Source organism: Phacochoerus africanus, chromosome 2 (assembly GCF_016906955.1).
Source record: "Phacochoerus africanus isolate WHEZ1 chromosome 2, ROS_Pafr_v1, whole genome shotgun sequence".
Taxonomy (NCBI): domain Eukaryota; kingdom Metazoa; phylum Chordata; class Mammalia; order Artiodactyla; family Suidae; genus Phacochoerus; species Phacochoerus africanus.
This window is the reverse complement of record NC_062545.1, coordinates 123,223,915-123,244,981: the sequence shown is the minus strand read 5'-3', so window position 1 is coordinate 123,244,981 and position 21,067 is coordinate 123,223,915. Positions and strand designations below refer to the sequence as shown.

General features: G+C 38.4%; 1 protein-coding gene across 1 annotated transcript in view; it reads right to left on the bottom strand.

The window, feature by feature from the left end:
- Positions 1 to 20,454, bottom strand: part of USP50 (ubiquitin specific peptidase 50) — a 33,503-nt gene extending 13,049 nt beyond the window's left edge. The window contains exons 1-6 of the mRNA XM_047766373.1: positions 20,255 to 20,454; positions 18,307 to 18,501; positions 17,654 to 17,849; positions 15,714 to 15,923; positions 14,098 to 14,240; positions 10,279 to 10,411 (exon numbers count right to left, since the gene is read on the bottom strand). Coding sequence (XP_047622329.1) covers positions 10,279 to 10,411; positions 14,098 to 14,240; positions 15,714 to 15,923; positions 17,654 to 17,849; positions 18,307 to 18,501; positions 20,255 to 20,307 — 930 coding nt within the window. The 5' untranslated portion in view covers positions 20,308 to 20,454. The remainder of the gene's footprint in view (positions 1 to 10,278; positions 10,412 to 14,097; positions 14,241 to 15,713; positions 15,924 to 17,653; positions 17,850 to 18,306; positions 18,502 to 20,254) is intronic.
- Between the last annotated feature and the right edge of the window lie 613 nt (positions 20,455 to 21,067).

Below are 21,067 nucleotides of genomic sequence, written 5' to 3'. Positions count from 1 at the left end.
ACTTCCCTAACACAGGAAGGGAACCACTCACTCAAATCCAGGAAGCACAATGAGTACCATATAAAATAAAGCCAAGGAGGAACACCCTGAGACACATACTAATCAAACTGACCAAAATGAATGACAAAGAGAAAATATTGAAGGCAGCTAGGGAAAGAAATAACATACAAGGGAACACCAATAGGGTTGTTGGCAGATTTTTCAGCAGAAACTCTGCATGCCAGAAGGGAGTGGCATGATATACTTCATGTGATGAAAGGAAAAAACCTCCAACCAAGATTACTTTACCCAGCAAGGCTCTCATTACATTTGAAGGAGAAATCAAAAGCTTCACCGATAAGCTAAAGCTAAGAGAATTCAGCACCACTAAACCAGCTTTACAACAAATACTAAAGGAACTTGTCTAGGCAGAAAAGAAAAGGCCACAACCAGAAACAAAAATACCACAAATGACAAGGCACACCAGTAAAGGCATATATACAGTAAAGATATGAAGTCATCCATGCACAATTATGCTACCAAAAATCAGAAATATGAGAAGAGGAAGGTACAAATGCAGGATACTGGAAATACACTTGCAATTAAGAGATCAACAACTTAAAACAATCTTGTATATATATATAGACACCTATATCAAAATTTCAGGGCAACTCCAAACCAAAAATCTACAATTGATACACAAAAAAATAAGAAAAATCAACTCAAATACAACACTAAAGATACTCATCAAACCACAAGAGGAAAGAACAAAAGAAGAAGGGAAGAAAAAGGAGCAACAAAAACAAATCCAAAACAGTAAATAAAATGGCAATAAGAACATACATATCAATAATTACCTTAAATGTAAATGGACTAAATGCCCCAACCAAAAGACATAGACTGGCTAAGTGGATACAAAAATAAGACCCATATATATGCCATCTTCAAGAGTCCCACTTCACTTCTAGAGAAACATACAAATTGAAAGTGAGAAGATGGAAGAAAATATTCCATGCAAATGGGAATCAAAGGAAAGCTGGAGTAGCAATACTCATAATATACAAAATAGACCTTAAAATGAAGAATATTTTAAGAGACAAGGAAGGACATTACATAATGATCAAAGTATTAATCCAAGAAGAAGATATAACAATTATAAATATATATGCACTCAACATAAGATCACTATATATATATATATATACATAAGGCAACTACTAACAACTTTAAAAGGACAAATCAACAATAACATAGTAATAGTGGGGGACATTAACACCCCACTTACAGCAATGGATAGGTCATCCAGATAGAAAATCAATAAGGAAACATAGGTCCTGAATGAAGCATTAGACCAGATGGACTTAATAGATATAGGACATTCCATTAAAAGCAACAGAATACATATTCTTCTCAAGTGCTCATGGAACATTCTCTAAGACTGATCACATCTTGGGCTACAAATCAAGCCTCGGTAACTTTAAGAAAATTGAAATCATAACAAGCATCTTTTCCAACCACAACACTATATGACTGGAAATAACAACAAGAAAAAAACTGCCAAATACACAAACACGTGGAGACTCAACAACATGCTACTAAACAACCAAGGGATCACTGCAGAAATCAAAGAGGAAATTAAAAATTACCTAGAAGCAAACAACAATAAAGATACAACACTCCAAAACCTATGGGATGCAGCAAAAGTAGTTCAAAGAGGCAAGTTTAGAGCAATACAAGACTACCTCAGGAAACAAGAGAAACCTCAAATAAAGAAGCTAACTTTACATCTAAAGCAGCTAGAGAGAGAACAGACAAGACCTGAAGTTACGAGAAGGAAAGAAATCATAAAGATCAGAGCAGAAATCAATGAAATAGAAATGAAGAAAACCACAGAAAAGATCAATGAAACGAAAAGCTCGTTCTTTGAAAAGATCAACAAAATTGATAAACCCTTAGCCAGAATTACCAGGAAAAAAAGAGGGAGACCCAAATCAGTAAAATTAGAAATGAAAAAGGAGAAGTAACAATGGACATCACAGAAATACAAAGGATCATAAGAGACTACTTCATGCAACTGTACGCCAATAAAATGGAAAACCTAGAAGAAATGGAGAAATTCTTACAACAGTACAATCTTCTCAAGACTAAACCATGATGAAATAGAAAAGATGAATGGACCAATCACAAGAACTGAAATTGAAACTGTGATTTAAAAACTTCCAACAAACAGAAGTCCAGGACCAGGTGGCTTCACAGGTGAATTCTATCAAACATTCAGAGACAAGCTAACACCTATCCTTCTGAAAGTATCCCAAAAAATTGTAGAGGAAGGAACACTCCCAAACTCATTCTATGAGGCCACCATCACCCTCATACCAAAACCATACAAAGATATCACATAAAAAGAAAACTACAGGTCAATTTCACTGATGAACATTGATGTAAAAATCCTCAACAAAATACTAGCAAACCAAATCCAACAGTACATTAAAAGGATTGTACATCATGATCAAGTGGGATTTATCCCAGGGATGTAAGGATTCTTCACTATCCACAAATCAGTCAATGTGATACACCACATTAACAAACTGAAGAATAAAAACCATGTGATCCTCTCAATAGACATGGAAAAAACCTTTGACAAAATCCAACACGCATTTCTGATACAAACCCTTCAGAAAGTGGGCATAGAGGGAACCTACCTCAACATAATAAAAGGGCATATAAGACAAACCCAGAGCTAACATCATTCTCAGTGGTGAAAAGCTGAACAAATTCCTGCTGAGATCAGGAATAAGACAAGGATGTCTGCTCTTGCCACTACTATTCAACATAGTTTTGGAAGTCCTAACCACAGCAATCAGAGAAGTAAAAGAAATAAAAGGAACGCAAATTGGAAAGAAAGAAGTAAAACTACTGCTATTTACAGATGACATGATACTACACCTAGAGAATCTTAAAGACTCTACCAGAAAACTATTAGAGCTCATCAATAAATTTGGAAAGTCACAGGAAACAAAATTAATACACAGAATCGACTAACAATGAAAGATCATAAAGAAAAATTAGGGAAGCAATCCCATTTGCCACTGCATCAAAAAGAATAAATTAATTAATGGAGTTCCCATTGTGGCTCAGTGGTTAATGAATCTGACTAGGAACCACCATGAGGTTGCGGGTTCGATCCTTGGCCTTGCTCAGTGGGTTAAGGATCTGGCATTGCTGTGAGCTGTGGTGTAGGTCCCAGACACGACTCAGATCTCGAGTTGCTGTGGCTGTGGCGTACACCAGCGGCTACAGCTCTGATTAGACACCTAACCTAGGAATCTCCATGTGCCACAGGAGTGGCCCTAGAAAAAGCAAAAAGACAAAAAAAAAAGAATAAATTAATTAGGAGCAAACCTACGTAAAGAGTCAAAAGACCTGTACTCTGAAAACTATAAGACACTGATGAAAGAAATCAAAGATGACACAAAGAGATGGAAAGACATACCATGCTCTTGGACTAGAAGAGTTAATATTATCAAAATGACTATACTGCCTAAGGCAATCTACAGATTCAATACAATCCCTATCAAATTACCAAGGACATTTGTCACAGAACTAGAACAAAATATTTTAAAATTTGTTTGGAAGCACAGAAGACCCAGAATACAAAAGCTTCCCTGAAAAAGAAAAATGGAGCTGGAGGAATTAGGCTCTCTTACTTCAAACTATACTACAAAGCTACAGTCATCAAAACCTTATGGTACTTGCACAAAGACAGAAATACAGATCAGTCGAACAGGATAGAAAGCCCAGAATTAAACCCACGCACCTACAGCTACCTAATCTTTTGACAAAGGAGGCAAGAATATACAATGGAGAAAGGACAGTCTGTTCAAGAAGTGGTGCTGGGAAAACTGGACAGTCACATGTAAAAGGATGAAATTAGAACACTCCTTAACACCATACACAAAAATAAACTCGAAATGGATTAAAGGCCTACATATAAGACCAGAGAGTATAAAATGCTTAGAGGAAAACATAGGCCAAACACACTCTGACATAAACTACAGCAGTATCTTCTCAGATCCACCTCATAGAGTAATGACAGTACAAACAAAAATAAACAAATGGGACTTAATTAAACTTAAAAGTTTCGGTACAGCAAAGGAAACCCTAAACAAAATGAAAAGACAACCCACAGAATGGGAGAAAATATTTGCAAATCAGTCAACTGACAAGGGATTAATCTCCATAATTTATAAACACCTTCTGCAACTCCATACCAAAAAAACAAACAACCCCATCAAAAAAAAAATGGGCAGAAGATCTAAACAGACAATTCTCCAAAGCAGACATACAGATGGCCAAAAAACACATGAAAAGATGTTCAACATCACTCATCATTAGAGAACTGCAAATCAAAACCACTATGAGGTACCACCTTACACCCGCCAGAATCACCATCATCAAAAAGTCTACAAACAATAAGTGCTGGAGAGGGTGTGGAGAAAAAGGAACACTTCTATGCTATTGGTGGGATTATAAATTGGTGCAACCACTATGGAAAACAGTATGGTGATTCCTCAAAAAACTAAAAATAGAACTATCATTTGATCCAGCCATCCCACTCCTGGGTATCTATCCAGATGAAACCATGACTTGAAAGGCACATGTACTCCAATGTTCATTGCAGCACTATACACACATTGCCAAGACATGGAAACAACCTAAATGTCCACCGACAGAGGAGTGGATAAAGAAGATGTGGTACATATACACGATGGAATATCACTCAGCCATTAAAAGAAAGAAGTAAAGGCATTTGCAGCAACATGGATGGACCTAGAAACTATCATGCTAAGTTAAGTCAATAAGACAATGAGACACCAACATCAAATGCTATCATTTACTTGTGGAATCTGAAAAAAGGACACAATGAACTTTGCAGAGCAGATACTGACTCACAGACCGTGAAAAACTTAATGGTTTCCAAATGAGACAGGTTGGGGTGTAGGGGGATGCACAGAGGGCTTGGGGTGGAAATGCTATAAAACTTTGTTGTGATGATTGTTGTACAACCATAAATGTAATAAAATTCATTGAGTAATCAAAAATAAATAAATGAATGAACAAATGAAATGGTGTTGGGAAAACTAGACAGTTACATGCAAAAGAATCACACCAATCTCTTATAACATACACAAAAATTCAAAATGAATTAAAGACTTAAATATAAGACCTGAAACCACAAAACTTCTAGAAGAAAACAAGCAGTACATTCTTTGACATTAGTCTTTGCAATATTTCTTTTGCATTTGTGTCCTCAGGCAAGGGAAACCAAGGCAAAAATAAATAAATGGAACTGCATCAAACTAAAAAGCTTTTGAGAGAATTCTCTGGTGGCCTAGTCATTGGGATTTGGCACTTTCATGCTGCAGCCAGGGTTCAGTCTCTGGTCTGGGAACTGAGATCCCACATCAGGCTGCTATACATTGCATTGGAACAAAAGGGAAAGGGAAGGGAAGGGAAGAGAAGGGAAGAGAAGGGAAGGGAACGGAGGGGAGGGCAGGGGAGGGGAAGGGAGGGGGAGGGGAGGGGAAGGATGGAGGGGAGGGGGAGGGGAGGAAGGGGAGGGGAGGGAAGGGAAGGGAAGGGGAGGGGAGGGAAGGGAAGGGAAGGGGAGGGGAGGGAAGGGAAGGGAAGGAAAAAAACCTTTTAAGGAACCTATCAACAAAACAAATACACTGGCTACTGAATGAGAGAAGATATTTGCAAACGATATATCTGATAAGGGGTTAACATCCAAAATATATAAACAACTCATACAACTCAACAACAAAAAAACGTGAGTTCCAGTTTTGGCTCAGCAGGTTAAGATCCCAACTAGTATCCAAGAGGATACAGTTTGACCCCTGGCCTCACTCAGTGAATTAAGGATCTGATGTTGCTGCAATCTGTGGTGTATGGTGCAGATGTGACTCAGATACTATGTTCCTGTGCCTGTGGTGTAGGCCAGCAGCTGCAGCTACAATTCAACCCTGGGAACTTCTATATGCCACAAGTGTGGCCCAAAATAAAATAAAATACCCCCAAACCCAACCCTATTAAAAAATGGGCAAAAGATATGAATAGAATTTTTTCCAAAGAAGACATACAGATGAACAACAGGCAGGTGAAAAGATGCTCATCACCACAGTGATCAGAGAAATGCACATCAAAACCACAGTGGGATAGCACCTCATACTTGTCATAATGGCTATTAAAAAAACAAAAACAAAAAATAACAAGTGATGTGGAGAAAGGGGAACCCTAGTACACGGTTGGTGGGAAAAAAACTAGTGCAGCCACTATGGAAAACTATGGAGATTCCTCAAAAATTTTAAAAGAGAAATGTGATCCAGCAATTCCACTCCTGGATATATATCCAAAGAAAACCAAAATACTAATTTGAAAAAATATATGCACTATGTTCACTGGAGCATTATTTACAACAGCCAAGATATGAAAGCAATCCAAGTGCCTATCGGGAGAGGAATGGATAAAGAAGATGTGTGATGTGTGGTACATATATATATAATGGAGTATTAGCCATAAAAAAAGAATGAAATTTTGCTATTTTCAACAACATGGATGGATCTAGAGGGTATTACGCTAAGTAAATTAAGTCAGCTGAGAAAAGACAAATACTGAATGATCTCACTTATATATGTAACCTGAAAAACAAAAACAAAAAAAGAAAAAAGAAAACAGAAAACAGAAGCAGTTATAGATACAGAGAACAAACAGGTGGTTGCCAGAAGGGAGTGAGGTAGGAGAAGGAAAGAAATAGGTGAGGGAGGGTAAGAAGTACACTTAGTTGCAAAATAAATGAGTCACAGGGATGAAATATACAGTCTGGGGAAATATAGTCGACAAATATATAATATCTTTGTATAGTGATATAGCGTAGCTAGGCTTACTGTAGTGATCATTTTGGAATGTATAAAACTATTAGATCACTATGTTGTGTAACAAAAACTAACAGTGTTGTAGATCAATTATACTTCAAAAACAAACAATCTCATAGAAAGAGATCAGATTTGTGGTTACAATGGCAAGAGGTGGGGAAAGGGGGAAGTAGATGAAGGTAGTCAAAAGGTTCAGACTTAGAGTTAAAAGATAAATAAGTACTAGGGATGAAAGGTACAACATGATAAATACAGTTAACACTGTTGTATGTTAGATATGAAAGATGTTAAGAGAATAAATCCAAAGAGTTCTCATCACAAGGAAAAATGTTTTTCTGTTTCCTTAATTTTGTATTTGTATTAGCTATGGATGTTGAGTAAACGTACTGCGATAATCATTTCATGATTTATGTAGGTTACATCACTGTTCAGTATATCTTATACAGTGCTATATGTCAATTATATCAATAAAATTGGAAGAAACCAAAAACAAAGAAAAGAGAAGAAAAGGACAGAAAAAGAACAAACAATATCATCGAATACAAAGCTGGCATAGTTTTATCAATATCAGACTTGATAGACTTTAAGTGCAAAAGCATGTCTAAGGATAAAATACTCCCTCTAGAATGATAAAAGGAACAATTTACTACAAAGATATAAAACTGCACACATAGATTCAAATTATGACAATTACTATAAGAATTTGGCAAAATCATAGTCTTTTAACATATATCTTTCAGTTATTAATTTTGTCAAATCAGGAGTTCCTGTCGTGGCACAGTGGTTAACAAATCTGACTAGGAACCACGGGGTTGCGGGTTCAATCCCTGGCCTTGCTCAGTGGGTTAAGGATCCGGCATTGCCGTGAGCTGTGGTGTAGGTCGCAGACACAGCTTGGATCCTGCGTTGCTGTGGCTCTGGTGTAGGCCAGTGGCTACAGTTCCAATTAGACCCCTAGCCTAGGAATCTCCATATGCTGCAGGAGTGGCTCAAGAAAAGGCAAAAAAAGACCAAAAAAAAATTTTTTTTTGTCAAATCAAAGCAACTCTGAACCTAATTTAAAAATTATTTTCAAGAACACATAAAACTATGACACAAAGCAATTATCAACATATACCAAAAAAGGATGATATTTGAACCATATTTTCTGATAAGAACACAATTAAGTTAGAAATTAATAACAAAAGACAACTATTTTAAATTATGTTTGGAATTTTTCAAATGCACCTCTAAATAACATGATGAAAACTTGAAGAAAGTAGGAAGGAAATAAAGACCAGAAATTAATGAAGTAGAACACAAAGGAATGCCTACACTTCACACGGCTACGTAAGGATTAAGTGAGTGATTATTCATAAAGTGCTTGGAACGGTGCCTGGTACAGAGCAAGCACCACATGTTTGTAAAATAAATCAAATCTGGCAGACAAAGAGCCTTCCCTGTGAAGCAGAAAGCCCTTCAAGGGCTTATTCAAAAGCTGGATACATCTCTGTTAAGGATGGTGTAGAGGTAATCCATCCTTTCTGGTCCAAATTAGTACTTCTCAAACTTCAGGTGCATTCAAATCACATGGAGATCTTACTAAAAGGCAAGTTTCCAGTCTGTAAAGGTGGAGTGGAGCCTGATATTGCTTATTTCTAACAGGAGTCTCCTGGAGATGACACCTTGAGGAGCAGAGCTCTGGATGGCCTTTCCCTCTAATCAATACATCACAGTTCCTAAGGTGCTCAGTTCTCATTTCTGGTCAATCATCACCTTGCAGTAAATTCTAGATATATTTCTCTTTGGTTTCTGCTGTGCCACAACAGGAACTCCCTAGATATGTTTCTCTTTCAAAACCAAGTTTTACCCTTCAGTGAACTAATAATAATTTAAACACTAAAAGAATTTAGAAGTTATAAGAAGCCAGACTTTTTATATAAATTATGTTTTTGGATTTTTTTTCCTTTTTTTTTTTTTGTCTTTTTAGGGCCACACCCACAGCATATGGAGGTTCCCAGGCTAGGGGTCCAGTCAGAGCTGTAGTCGCTTGCCTACACCACAGCCACAGCAACATCAGATCCGATCTGTGTCTGCAACCTACCCCACAGCTCACAGCAACACTGGATCCTTAACTTACTGAGCGAGGCCAGGGATCAAACCTGCTTCCCCATGGATCCTATTCAGATTTGTTTCTGCTGATCTATGACAGGAACTCCGTTTTTGGATTTTTTTTAAAATAGCAGAAACACTTATAATGAGAAGTTATAAGAATAAAATGGGGGGAGAGGTCCTATATCATTTTAGATTTCACATTGGAGTCTATTACGATAAAGAAGAGATGTCACTCTAGATATCCAATTAGGTGAGTGGGAAAAGGAAAATCATATTTAAAGGCAGGATAAGAAAGAAGGAGAAGGTCAAGGCTTGAAGTAAAAAGGAAACAATAAAGAAGGATTTTTTTTTTAAGTTTGAAGTACAGTTCTGAGAGACGTTAAAGAGAAAGCATTTGGATCACTATTTTATACTATATTAATCCAACAACAAGCTGAATAGGCAAGTTAGACTTCAGTACATCAGGGGACTCTAGTGAAGCATACTGGGTTCTGGAGGGAGCCTCGCCCATCTGACATGGACACAGCCGGACATCCAGGTTCAACTAAAATCTGAGTGTTCTGAAGCAGATATTTAACGGCATGATCTAGAACAGAAACCCAGAGAATGGGCTGGTACTTGGAGTGGCTGATGTTGTGGGAAGATCTGGATGATTTGGTCTGAATTATACTTCATGCTTTCCTTCCTTTGGGGAATCCTTGATGATGACAGTTGATTTAGAGCCAAAGGGAACCCTCAGAGTTTCCTTGGAACTCATTCACACAGACAGTGTGTCTGTGACTCCTGTGTACCTCGTGTTCAGGGGGCTTTGACCATGGAAGTGTTCATGGTTATTCCACATAAAGCTACTAGAACCAACTTCTGCTTCTCCCCAGAGCACAGCTCACAAAGATCCCTAGATTTGAAAGAGCCACAGAGCAGACGGACAGTGAGAGCAGTGAAGAGGACACTGTATTCTTTCACTGTTGTACTGTTCATGGTCAAAGCAGGGAGTTTCTTGGCCCTATATTTTGTTTTGTTTTATTTTATTTTTTGGCCACATCTGCAGCATGCAGAAGTTCCCAGACTAGGGATTGAATCTGTACCACATCTCTCACCAGAGCCATAGCAGTAACAACTCCAGATCCTTAACCTGCTCAGCCACAAGGGAATGCCTATATTTTGTTTTTAAAAGAGCAGTGCTAGGGAAATATAGAAGGAACAGTCATTCAAGCAGGTAATTCTACAGCTTTTTAAAAAATCTGTTAAATAGTTTCAGTATATTACTCACCACCACTGCACAGAGGTTATATTTAGGATGTTTCCGAAAAATTGGACAAATGTAAGGAGTAAGGTCCAAGTTAGTGAGTGGGTAATGAATATCTGTCCTCAGTTTCCTTTTCATTGTACCCAGAATGTCAAACCTGGAGAGATAAAACAAATGTGTGAAATAGAAAGTAAGTTCGTGAACCACCACAGACGAAGTCCACAGACCTTCATAAATCCCAAGTAGAGTTAACAGTAATTTTTTGGAAAGATTATTTGGTTCAGACCTATACATAAACTATGTTTTTCTTATCTACATAGATTTAGAATCTCCACATCCACAAGCCTGGCCAAAACTGAGGCTAGAATGGGCCAAGATCTTGAGTCAGGGAGTGAGACAGGATAGAGTCAATCCAGTGGGAGGAAAAGAAAGGGATAAAGCCAGGCTTGGCATCAGGGGAGCAGAAATCACGTGGATAACTTTCTGAAACCTTCCCTCCAGCTCATGCTGTTCACTCTAACCAAGCCGACTCAGCTTTTCCTTATCTTGATTTCAGAATACATTGTCTTGGCAGTGTCCTATTTTCCTTCTCTGAGGTTTTAATATATCTTTAATGAGATAAAATTTTGTGAAAATCTTGTCATATTCTCCATTTGCTATATAGATCAGCAGTTCCCAAATCTGAGTTCATATCAGAATCATCCCAGAGCTTTTTAAAAAATACATTATGTTCATTTTGGAAAAATGGCTGATTTAAGTCTGGGGCAGGGAAATTACTGGGTGATACTGAGATATTCTTGTGCCAGAAAGCAAGAAACCTTGTTTGTAAAAACTAAGGGAATATCACATGACCCAGAAATCCCATTCCTAGTTATTATTTCAAAGAAATCAAGATTTATATTTGCAAAAATACCTATACGTGAATGTTAATGGCAGCTGTATTCCTATCTGCCCCAAACTGGAAACAACACAAATATTCAGCAACTAGCGAATGGATAAACAATTTTCGTACATTCATAAAAGGGTATATACTACACAGCAATAAAAAGAAAGGAAACAGAGTTCCCATCGTGGCTCAGCAGAAAAACGAATCTGACTGGCATCCATGAGGATGCAGGTTTGATCCCTGGCCTCACTCAGTGGGTTAAGGATCTGGCATTGCCGTGAGCTGTGGTGTAGGTTACAGACGAGGCTCCCATCTGGCATTGCTGTGGCTGTGGTTTAGGCCAGAGTCTACAGCTCCAATTCGACCCCTAGCCTGGGAACCTCCATATGCCACAGGCATGTCCCTAAAAAAAAGAGAGAGAAAAAGGAAGAAACCACTGCTACATGCCACCACATGGATGAATCTCATTGTGCTAAGTGAAAGAGGCCAAACTCAAAAGGCCACAATATGGTATAACATAGGGTATTCTGGACATGGCAAAACTATGAAGATGGAAACCACATCAGAAGATTCTACAGGCTGAGGGTGGAAGAAGGGATTGATTACAAAGGAGAATGAGAAAACTTTCTTAAGGTGATGGAAATAATCTCTACATTTGGAGTGATGACAACATCATATTTGCCAAAATTCATAGAACTATATAGCTGAAACGATACATTTTTTATATGTAGTTATACTTTATTAAACTTAAATTAACTAATATGGTTACAGGAGCTGGCTTGAAAGGGATCCCACTGGCTAACTTTGAAGATTTTGAACATCAAGAAGAATGATAACAGTAATGGATATTAAACCCATTAAGTTAAAAAAGTCCATGAATCCAGAAGGACATTACTTCCAAAGGAGAAAACTAAACCTTTAAAGGGTGAGATCTTATAGTCACTACCTTAACTAAAGGGTCAAACTTATCAATACCAATATGAGACAAACTTGTATGGTTTGGCTCCTGACATGATGTGATGACAAGTACATAATATCAGCTATGGGAGACTCTTGCTAAAAAAAAGTTTAGCCTGAATCTAACCATAGGGAAACAATTAGACAAATCCAGGATGGGGCACACAATCTAAACCAGGGACTCCTCAAAGGCACAATATGAGAAAAAAAATTTAAATATGGAAAAAGAACAATCTAGATTTTTGTAGATTAAATGAGACTAAAGAGACAGCCAAATACAACGTAGAGTTGTTGACTCGATGCTAGATTAGAAAAAAAAAGTTATGAAAGTCATTTTTGGGATGTGGGGAATTTCAATATAGACTATATCTTGGGTGATATAAGATTATTGTTCAACTTCTTAAGTATGATAATAGTGTCATGATCATGTAGGAGAACGTCCTTATTCTTAGGCAATACATGCTGAAGTGTTTAAGCATGAAATGCCATGGTGTTTGCCACTTACTCTATTTTATTTTATTTTATTTTATTTTTTGTCTTTTTAGGGCCACATCTACAGCATATGGAAGTTCACAGGCTAGGGTCCAATCGGAGCTACATCTGCTGGCCTATGCCACAGCCACAGCCATGCCAGCCATGTCTGTGACCTTTTCCACAGCTCACGGCAATGCTGGATCCTTAACCCATTCAGTGAGGCCAGGGATGGAACCCTCATCCTCATATGTACTAGTCGGGTTCATTACCACTGTGCCATGGTGGGAACTCCTGCATCTTACTTTAGGTGGTTCAGCTAACAAAGTGGAAAGGCTGCAGGGAGAAAGACAGACAAACAGACAGATAGGAAGAACAAAAGGCAGTGTGACAAAGTAGCACCAACTAATGATGATTCTAGGGTATATGGGTATTCATTTTATATCTCTTCAACTTTTCTGTAGATATGAAACATTTAAAAATAAAAAATTAGGGGAATTTAAAAATTAAAATAGTGATGCTTGGATTCCACCTCAGACCTGTGGGATTAGAATCCCCAAGGGTAAAGTCAGGGAATCTTTTTTTTTTTTTTTAGGACATTAACTTTTTTATTTTAATTTTTTAAAAATTTTTATTTCCCCAATGCAATAGGGAATTTTTAAAAATTGAAATATAGTTGATTTACAGTGTTGTGTTAATTTCTGCTGTATAACAAAGTGATTCAGTTATACATATATACATTCTTTTAAAAATATTCTTTTTCACTATGGTTCATCATACAACATTGAATATAGTTCCCTGTGCTATACAGTAGGAACTGTATTTTTTATTTTTTAAAAGCATTCAAGATGAATGCCAAATGTTCATCAACAGTTGAACAGATAAACAAAATATGATGTACATACATACAATGGATTATTATTCAGCTCTAAAAGGGAATGACCTTCTGGTACATGTCACAGCAAGGATGAACCTTGGAAGCATTATACTGAGTGAAAAGGGCAAATACTGTATGATTATACTTACATGAAGTATCAGAGAGTTCACAGACACAGAAAGTAGACTGGAGGTTACCAAGGGCTGGAGAAAAGAGGAATGGGGAGTAACTGTTTAATGGTTCCAGAGTTTCGGTTGGGGGTGATGAAAAAGTTTTAGAAATAGTGACTGTGTAATAGTGTAATTGTGAACATAATTAATGCCAGTGAATTATATACTTAAATTGCAAATTTTGTTGTATGTATCTTACAACAGACTTTTTTTTGGGCCATGCCTGCAGCATGTGGAACTTCCTAGGCCAGGGATCAAACCTGTGCTGCGCCACAGCAGTGAACTAAACCACTGCAGTGACAAGGCTGGATCCTTAACATGCTGGGCCACAAGGGAACTCCTTATCAAAGATTTTTAAAAATTAATGTAATATACTCAACAACATTGAATTGTACACTTAAATGGGTGAATTGCCTGGTATGTGAATTACATCCTGATAAAGCTGTTCAAAAAATATGCTCACAAAATGTCAAAATCCATACCTCTTTAAGTGAAAGACAATTATTTTGGGGGCTTTAGAAATACTGGCCCTCACAGCTGTTTCTTGCTTGGTTTCACAAAAGGAACAGTGAATCTGGTTGTTCCAAGTCAGTGTGTCTTGTTGAAAAAAACACTGGAGACAGTCCTGTTGAGGAAAAAAGCATTTGGTAACCAAACTAGATCCACTGCAACCCCGGATCCTGTCTATATTAGAACTTGAAAGAGCTTTGGGAATGTAATCTTTGATGCTTTTCTCAAAGTCAACAACTCGAGGAGATGCCAGTGCCACGAGCTGCAGCCTAGATAGAGTCCACTTGGCAAGGAGGTGCTGTTTTTTCAGTTACTGAAATAGATCCAAGGGTCCATCTCACTTCTAATCTCTGAATCAGCATTTTAACATTTCTGGTTTGTTTCAGAATAATACTGACTATGCAATTTCCACTAACCAAGACAGGCAACTGCTTTAAATTACTCATCTCATCACAAAAGTGATCTGGTGATTGAAAAATGATCCTATCCCAGTATTTGGGAGTGGCCTATAATAAAGAGAGCAGCACAGAGAGAATGAGCTCTCATTCCCACAGGAGATATCCTCACCCACCCAGGGCCCCACTCAGCAAACCATTAACCTAAAGAGGAAGATGAGCACATATTCTGTTTGCAGTAGACTTGCCAGTGCCTCATCTCCAGCCATCTTTTGCAGTTTGATCTGAGAACAAAACCCAGTTCTGAATAAGTAGTAGAATTCTATTCTCTCTCTCTGCTACTTTAAAACCTTTAGCAATATATGTGCTTTCATAATTCAGGAAGAAAACATACATGTGTGTTTTTCTGCAAGGAAACTTATTGCTCCCTGGTTTCTGCTCCCTGCCTTTTACTGCCACTGCCATCCCTCTCACCTCCACATCCTTTACAGATTAACTCTTGGTGTCATGATAAAGAAAATTCAGGAGTTAAACTAAGACACTATTTCATTTTCTTCCTCTCAAATTCCTCAACTTCTGTCCAAAACATAAGAGCTCAACACTAAGAGGATCATTTCTGTCTAGTTCCCAATCTGGACCTACAGACTTCTAGGGTAAGAAAGGGCCATAAAATTTTGATAAGTATAAATAACCTATGTGCATCAAGCCATCACAATAAACTGAGTAAAGCCACACCTATCTTTCTAGCTTTCCAGTGAGGCTGTTTTATTAAGCACATTTAGAAATAACCTGAATTCACAGTAACTTTTGGCTGTAGGTTGCTCTTCTACAAAACATTGTCATCACAGACTTACAATTTTTTTTTTTTTCTTTTTGGCCGCCCCGGGCATATGGAGTTCCTGGGCCAGGGATCAGATCCGAGCCACAGTTGCGACCTACGTTGCAGCTGTGGCAATACTGTATCCTTAACCTACTGTGCAGGGCCAGGGATCAAACCTGGATTCCAGCGCTCCCAAGACACTGCTGATTCCATTGTGCCACAGCGGGAACTCCCCAGTTTTTTTTTTGTTTTGTTTTGTTTTGTTTTTTAAGTTATAAAGCAACCCACTAGAAAATGTAGAAAACAGACCTGAGAAAATTCAGGGCTTGAGTAGAAAAAGACAAAAGAATTCTCTAGGAGTAAAAATCCCTACCTGAAGAGAGCACTCATATTCCGATGGAATGGGAAGGGGCAGGACAGTGAAGACCTCGTTCTTATAGGTGCAGTTTTCACACTTTAAACATATAATGCTGTAACTGAGCTGCCCTTCAAACAGCCGGGTGATGATAGAGGACTCACTGGCAATCATTTTCCTGCAGCATCTTGGAATAGATCTATTTTCATATGATCTTCTTCGGTGGTACTGAATCAAGGAATAAATTCATCCCAAATCAACTAATGGCTATCAAATTTTTTAACAGAATACCCTGATTTTTTTCCTATCAGAATGATACAGTGCTACCCAAAACCACTTAGTTTTGGATTCAGACAATAAAAAGAATAAGATCTTAACAGTGTATACTAGGTGTGATTTCTGATAATTCAGTTATTTCCCTTCTTATGTGAAGCTGAGGAATGAGGACACCCTAACCTTGGTAAAACACATGTCCATGGCCCCATAAGCTGACAGGTAATGTGATATAGGGTCCTGGAGGCAGTTACTGTGGGAAGAAGGTAAGCTGTCAAACTAGCTTTTGGTCCAGCGAGCTGATCTAGAGGTAAAATAAAGGAATTGGATCTTGCTTCCAGGCCCTTCAGGTGTTGTTCCCTAGCCTCTTCTCCTTTGTTTGAAAACCTTGTTTTTTAAAGAGCAAATCTTAAACTTCTAAGAAGGTTAAGCCCAACTTCACTCTCCCTGGAGCCCAAATTGAATTTAGCTGATGTTCAGGAACAGTGTTTCCGGGAGCATGCTGATTGGTCAGTGATTCTACAGCCTCAGCAGAATATACGTTCTGAGGAAGCATCAGTCAGCTCTGCTTTGAAGCTGCGCACACAACTCTGCATTGTGCTTCTTTCGTCACATTCTGCCGCCCAGGTCTTCCACCTATCTATAGTTGATGCCTCTAACTTCAAGTTTGACCTTGGGAAACTATGTAATTCAGACTGGCTGCAAATGAGGACTTAAGTGACTTTACTGCCCATCACTTCCCCTCTGGCTAATAATTTGCAAATGAGAGTGATTAACAGTGATAGTTTGTGATCTTCCACACTAAGTGTCTCCTAGGTGCTGGCTATGAACTAAGCTAACAGCAGCACAAGGACACTGTATAAAGTCCAGGGCACATCCTTGGAGGGTGTGGGTCTTGGATCAAGGCCGAAAGTAGTGCCTCTTACAAATAAAGGTAACCTCCTTAGTAACTGGTGAGTTCATGTTTTATTAAATGTATGTCCTAATCCAATGAAGAACTCAGGTCAGACACATTTAGTATGAAGATGAAACTCTGCAGTATACAGATCTGTCCTTTCACCTCATACCAAGCTTGATATTTTCTCAGGTTCGTAGCTACCAAGAACATTTTGCTTGTTTGTTTGTTTGTTTGTTTGTTTTAGCCATGCCCATGGCATGCAGAAGTTCCCACGCCAGGGATGGAACTTGCACCACAGGTATAACCAAAGCCTCAGCAGTGAAAACACCGATCCTTAACTTGCTGAGCCATGAGGAAACTCTGAGAACATTTATTTTAAGTTGTAAAGTTTTATATGTTCTATCTCATGATAAAACATATCTCATATTTTTCACCTTTAAAAACCAGTCCATGCAGATGTTATTACAAGGGGAACTAGATCAGTGGTTTTCACACCTGTTGATCACTAGTAATCCCAAGTTTTCCCAGAAGACCACTCAGACATTCTAATTCAATAACATTGGAGTGAGGGCCTTAGAAGCTGTGCCAAAAAATCTTGCCAGGTGATTCTGATAACCAGCTAAGTTTGGTAAGTACAGACCCACTCAAATACTAATTTGAATGTTCCCCATAGTGACCCCAGCAACTCCACTGAATAGATACTATCTACTGAACAAACCAGTGAAAAATGAAAGTAGCTGATAGATCTAAAAGTCAATCCTATTTCAAGGCCATTCATTCTACTTACCTTTTTCAGAGCTTCATGAAGTTCATTCAGGACATAAATCAAGAATTCCTGAGCATCTTGCTGCGTCTTTTTCATTAACGCTGGGTAGAGATTGCCAAGAGCTGACCAAAATATTTCTGGTGAGACACATTCAGAGTCTCCAAGCCACATGTCTGTCATCACATAGGCGAAAGCCGTGGCAACCTCACTGCAATCCCTTGGAAGAAGGAAGGGAAATGTTTCTGGCTGATTTAATGAAAAGAAGGCACCTAAAAACTTCCACATGTGGCATCAGGCCCCCAACAAAGCTTCATCACTTTCTTGGTTGACCTTCCTGTTTTACTCACCCTAGAAAGGGATCTGGGGTGCTGCAGCCTCTATTATTTGGTTTAGCTCTTAACAGGGGCTCCAGAAGATCCTTTCCCTAACTTCACCTTGGGGAGCAGGGGTGGGAACGGGGCCACAGGGAAGGCTAATGTTTTTACTTTTTTTCATTTTTTAAAGTTTTATTGAGGTATAGTTGATTTACAATGTCGTGTTAGTTTCAGGTGTACAACAAAGTGATTTAGTTATACACAAAACTGTTCTTTTTCAGATTCTTTCCCTGTATATTACAGAAGAGTGAGTAGAGTTCCCTGTGCTATACAGCGGGCCCCTGTTGCAAACGGTCTTACTTTTGAAGGGCAGTAATGTACTTTCCGGAGAGAAAATATTCCACTAGCGGCGAGATGCTGCAGAGACACTGTAAGATGGCATTCATGTAGCAGGTATTGCCCAAGTTCCGTAGGCCAGTCACACCCTGGAAATGTGGCTGGTTCTCATCAGCCTCGTTCACTGGAAAGGGGTCATAGTGATCTGTACACTCTGAGCTGGGTTGGTGCCATGTGGAAAGAAAGGAAAGTATTTGGAAGGAACAAAATACATAAAAATGAAATAAGGCCCATTCGATCTTATGACACAGTTTTCATAAGACTTCCACCAAATACATCCATCCCCTATCAAGGACAGAAGTATTTGGACTTGGAGTCTAAAATTGCATTACTTTGTTCAGGGCTCCTTGAACAGTGCCTGAGGCCACATAAGCAGAGAAAAAATTTTTTTTCCTAAAACCAAAGCAAGAAGACAGAAAATACTGGCCTTTCAGAGCCCTAGAATTGCTTTGCTAAAAACACAGATTTTCCTTCTAAATATCCAGCTATTTCCTGTTTTTGCTCGGCAAGTAAGTTATTATTAGTATTGTCTATTGTTACTATTAATAATAGATAATAGTTAATAACCATTGCTATCATGTATTAACCTAGCATTTGTTAAGTACTTAACATGAACTTTCCTATTTAATTCTTTCAATGATTCTATTGAGCAGGTATAATTATTTTTAAAGCCTGTTTTACAGGTGAAATATCATGTATGAATGGTTTAGTCATTTGCCCATGGCACTGTACTAAGGCATTGTTGTGGCACGTGGAGAGAAGGGATATCTATTTGTTAATTCACCTAACACCTATCTGTCAAGAGTTATTTGGATTTATATATCAGACGTATATGTGTGTGTGTATACACATATATATGGTATATATACATTTAACAGCATAATATATACACATGGTAAGAGTATATATATATACATTAAGAGCACATACATATGTGTGTGTTCTATATATGTATATGCATATATATACATGTAAACACAAACATACATAATACATAGCGGGAGAGAAAGAACACAGTTTAAATTCTGATTCTGGGAGTTCTGGTTGTGGCATAGCAGAAACAAATCTGACTAGTATCCATGAGGATGCAGGAGGTTTGATCTCTGGACTCGCTCAGTGGGTCGGGGATCCAGCATTGCTATGAGCTATGGTGTAGACTGGCAGCTGTAGCTCAATTCCACCCCATAGCCTGGGAACATTCATATGTCATGGGTGCAGCCCTTAAAGTAAAAAACAAATAAATACATAAGAGCTAAATTCTGACTCTGTCACTTACCAGTTACATGATCTGGGACTAATATCTGTTTCTCATCTATAAAATAGGAATAATATTACCTGCTTTATAATGTTGTTGTGAGGATTAGCTTAAATGATGCAAGGCATGTGGCACAGATGCCACACTTAATAAATGGTAACCTAAAAACATTTTTAAAAAAGTAATGACTGATCTAGGCTCTCCTCGATAGTAGCTATAGAATTAGTGTGTCCACGTGGCCAAGCAGACCTGCACAGAGAAGACAGTCCTCCTCTTTCCACACAGTTTCCTTTTATAATCTGGCTACTGCACCAGGCAGTCCAGTATTTTTGTCCTTTTGGTTTTTCTTTCCATGTAGTATCTACAATTGGGTACAGCTACCTCACCTCAGTACCTCTACTTACAATGCTACCAGTTTGAAGAATGCTGTTACATGGTTGGCCATGTTCCCTTTTATTTACTGATGTCATGGGAGCCCCTGAACCGTCACTCTTTAGGAATACCTACTGACTAGATATTAATATCTTCCCTTTCCTTTGGGGGGCCGCCAATGGGTCAACTTGAAATAAGGCATGTACTCCTGATTCCTTTAAGCATAGCTTCTTCCCTCCACCCCAACTAAACTTTTCGAGTAAGCTGTAGTAGACAGAGGCTCACAGGACATAGTAGATACCGAAGTCGTCTGCAGGGAAAGGCAGCTGTGAAGCCATTTTAGTGAAACTACTTTGGTCTTTCACTTCTATTCAGGAGCTACTTCTATTCCTTTTAACTTCATTTCTCCAAGCCTTTTACTTTGGCTCTTTTTCTTTGTAATAAATAACTTATATGTTCCTCCCTGCTTTCAGTAGCTGCAAACTGATTTCATCTGTACTTCAGGTACGTTCCGACTTGGATTTCCCATACATCATAATCCTTTACATTACACATCAGGATTCTATCATGTTGTCAGGATACTGTTACCTGGTTGCTTTAAAACTTTAAAAGATTATACCTCAGCAGTTCCCATCTTGGCTCAGTGGAAACAAATGTGACTAGCATCCATGAGGATGCAGGTTCAATCCGTGGCCTTGCTCAGTGGGTTAAGAATCCGCCATTGCTGTGAGCTGTGGTGTAGGTTGCAGACACGGCTCAGATCCCGAGTTGCTGTGACTGTGGTGTAGGCAGGCAGCTACAGCTCCGATTTGACCCCTAGCCTGGGAACCTCCATATGTCAAGGGTACAGCCCTAAAAAGACAAAAAGGAAAAAAAAGTTAAGACTTCACAGAACTGAATGTATAACCTCTCTTCATTTTTCTAAGTTTCTCTGTATCTATCTATCTATCTATCATCTATCTATCTATCTATCTGTCTATCTATCTATCTATCTATCTATCTATCTATCTATCTATCTAATCTATTACACACATACACAAAACATACACCAAACAGATCTGCCTCCAGGTCACACCTATGTGGACACTATGGCAACCC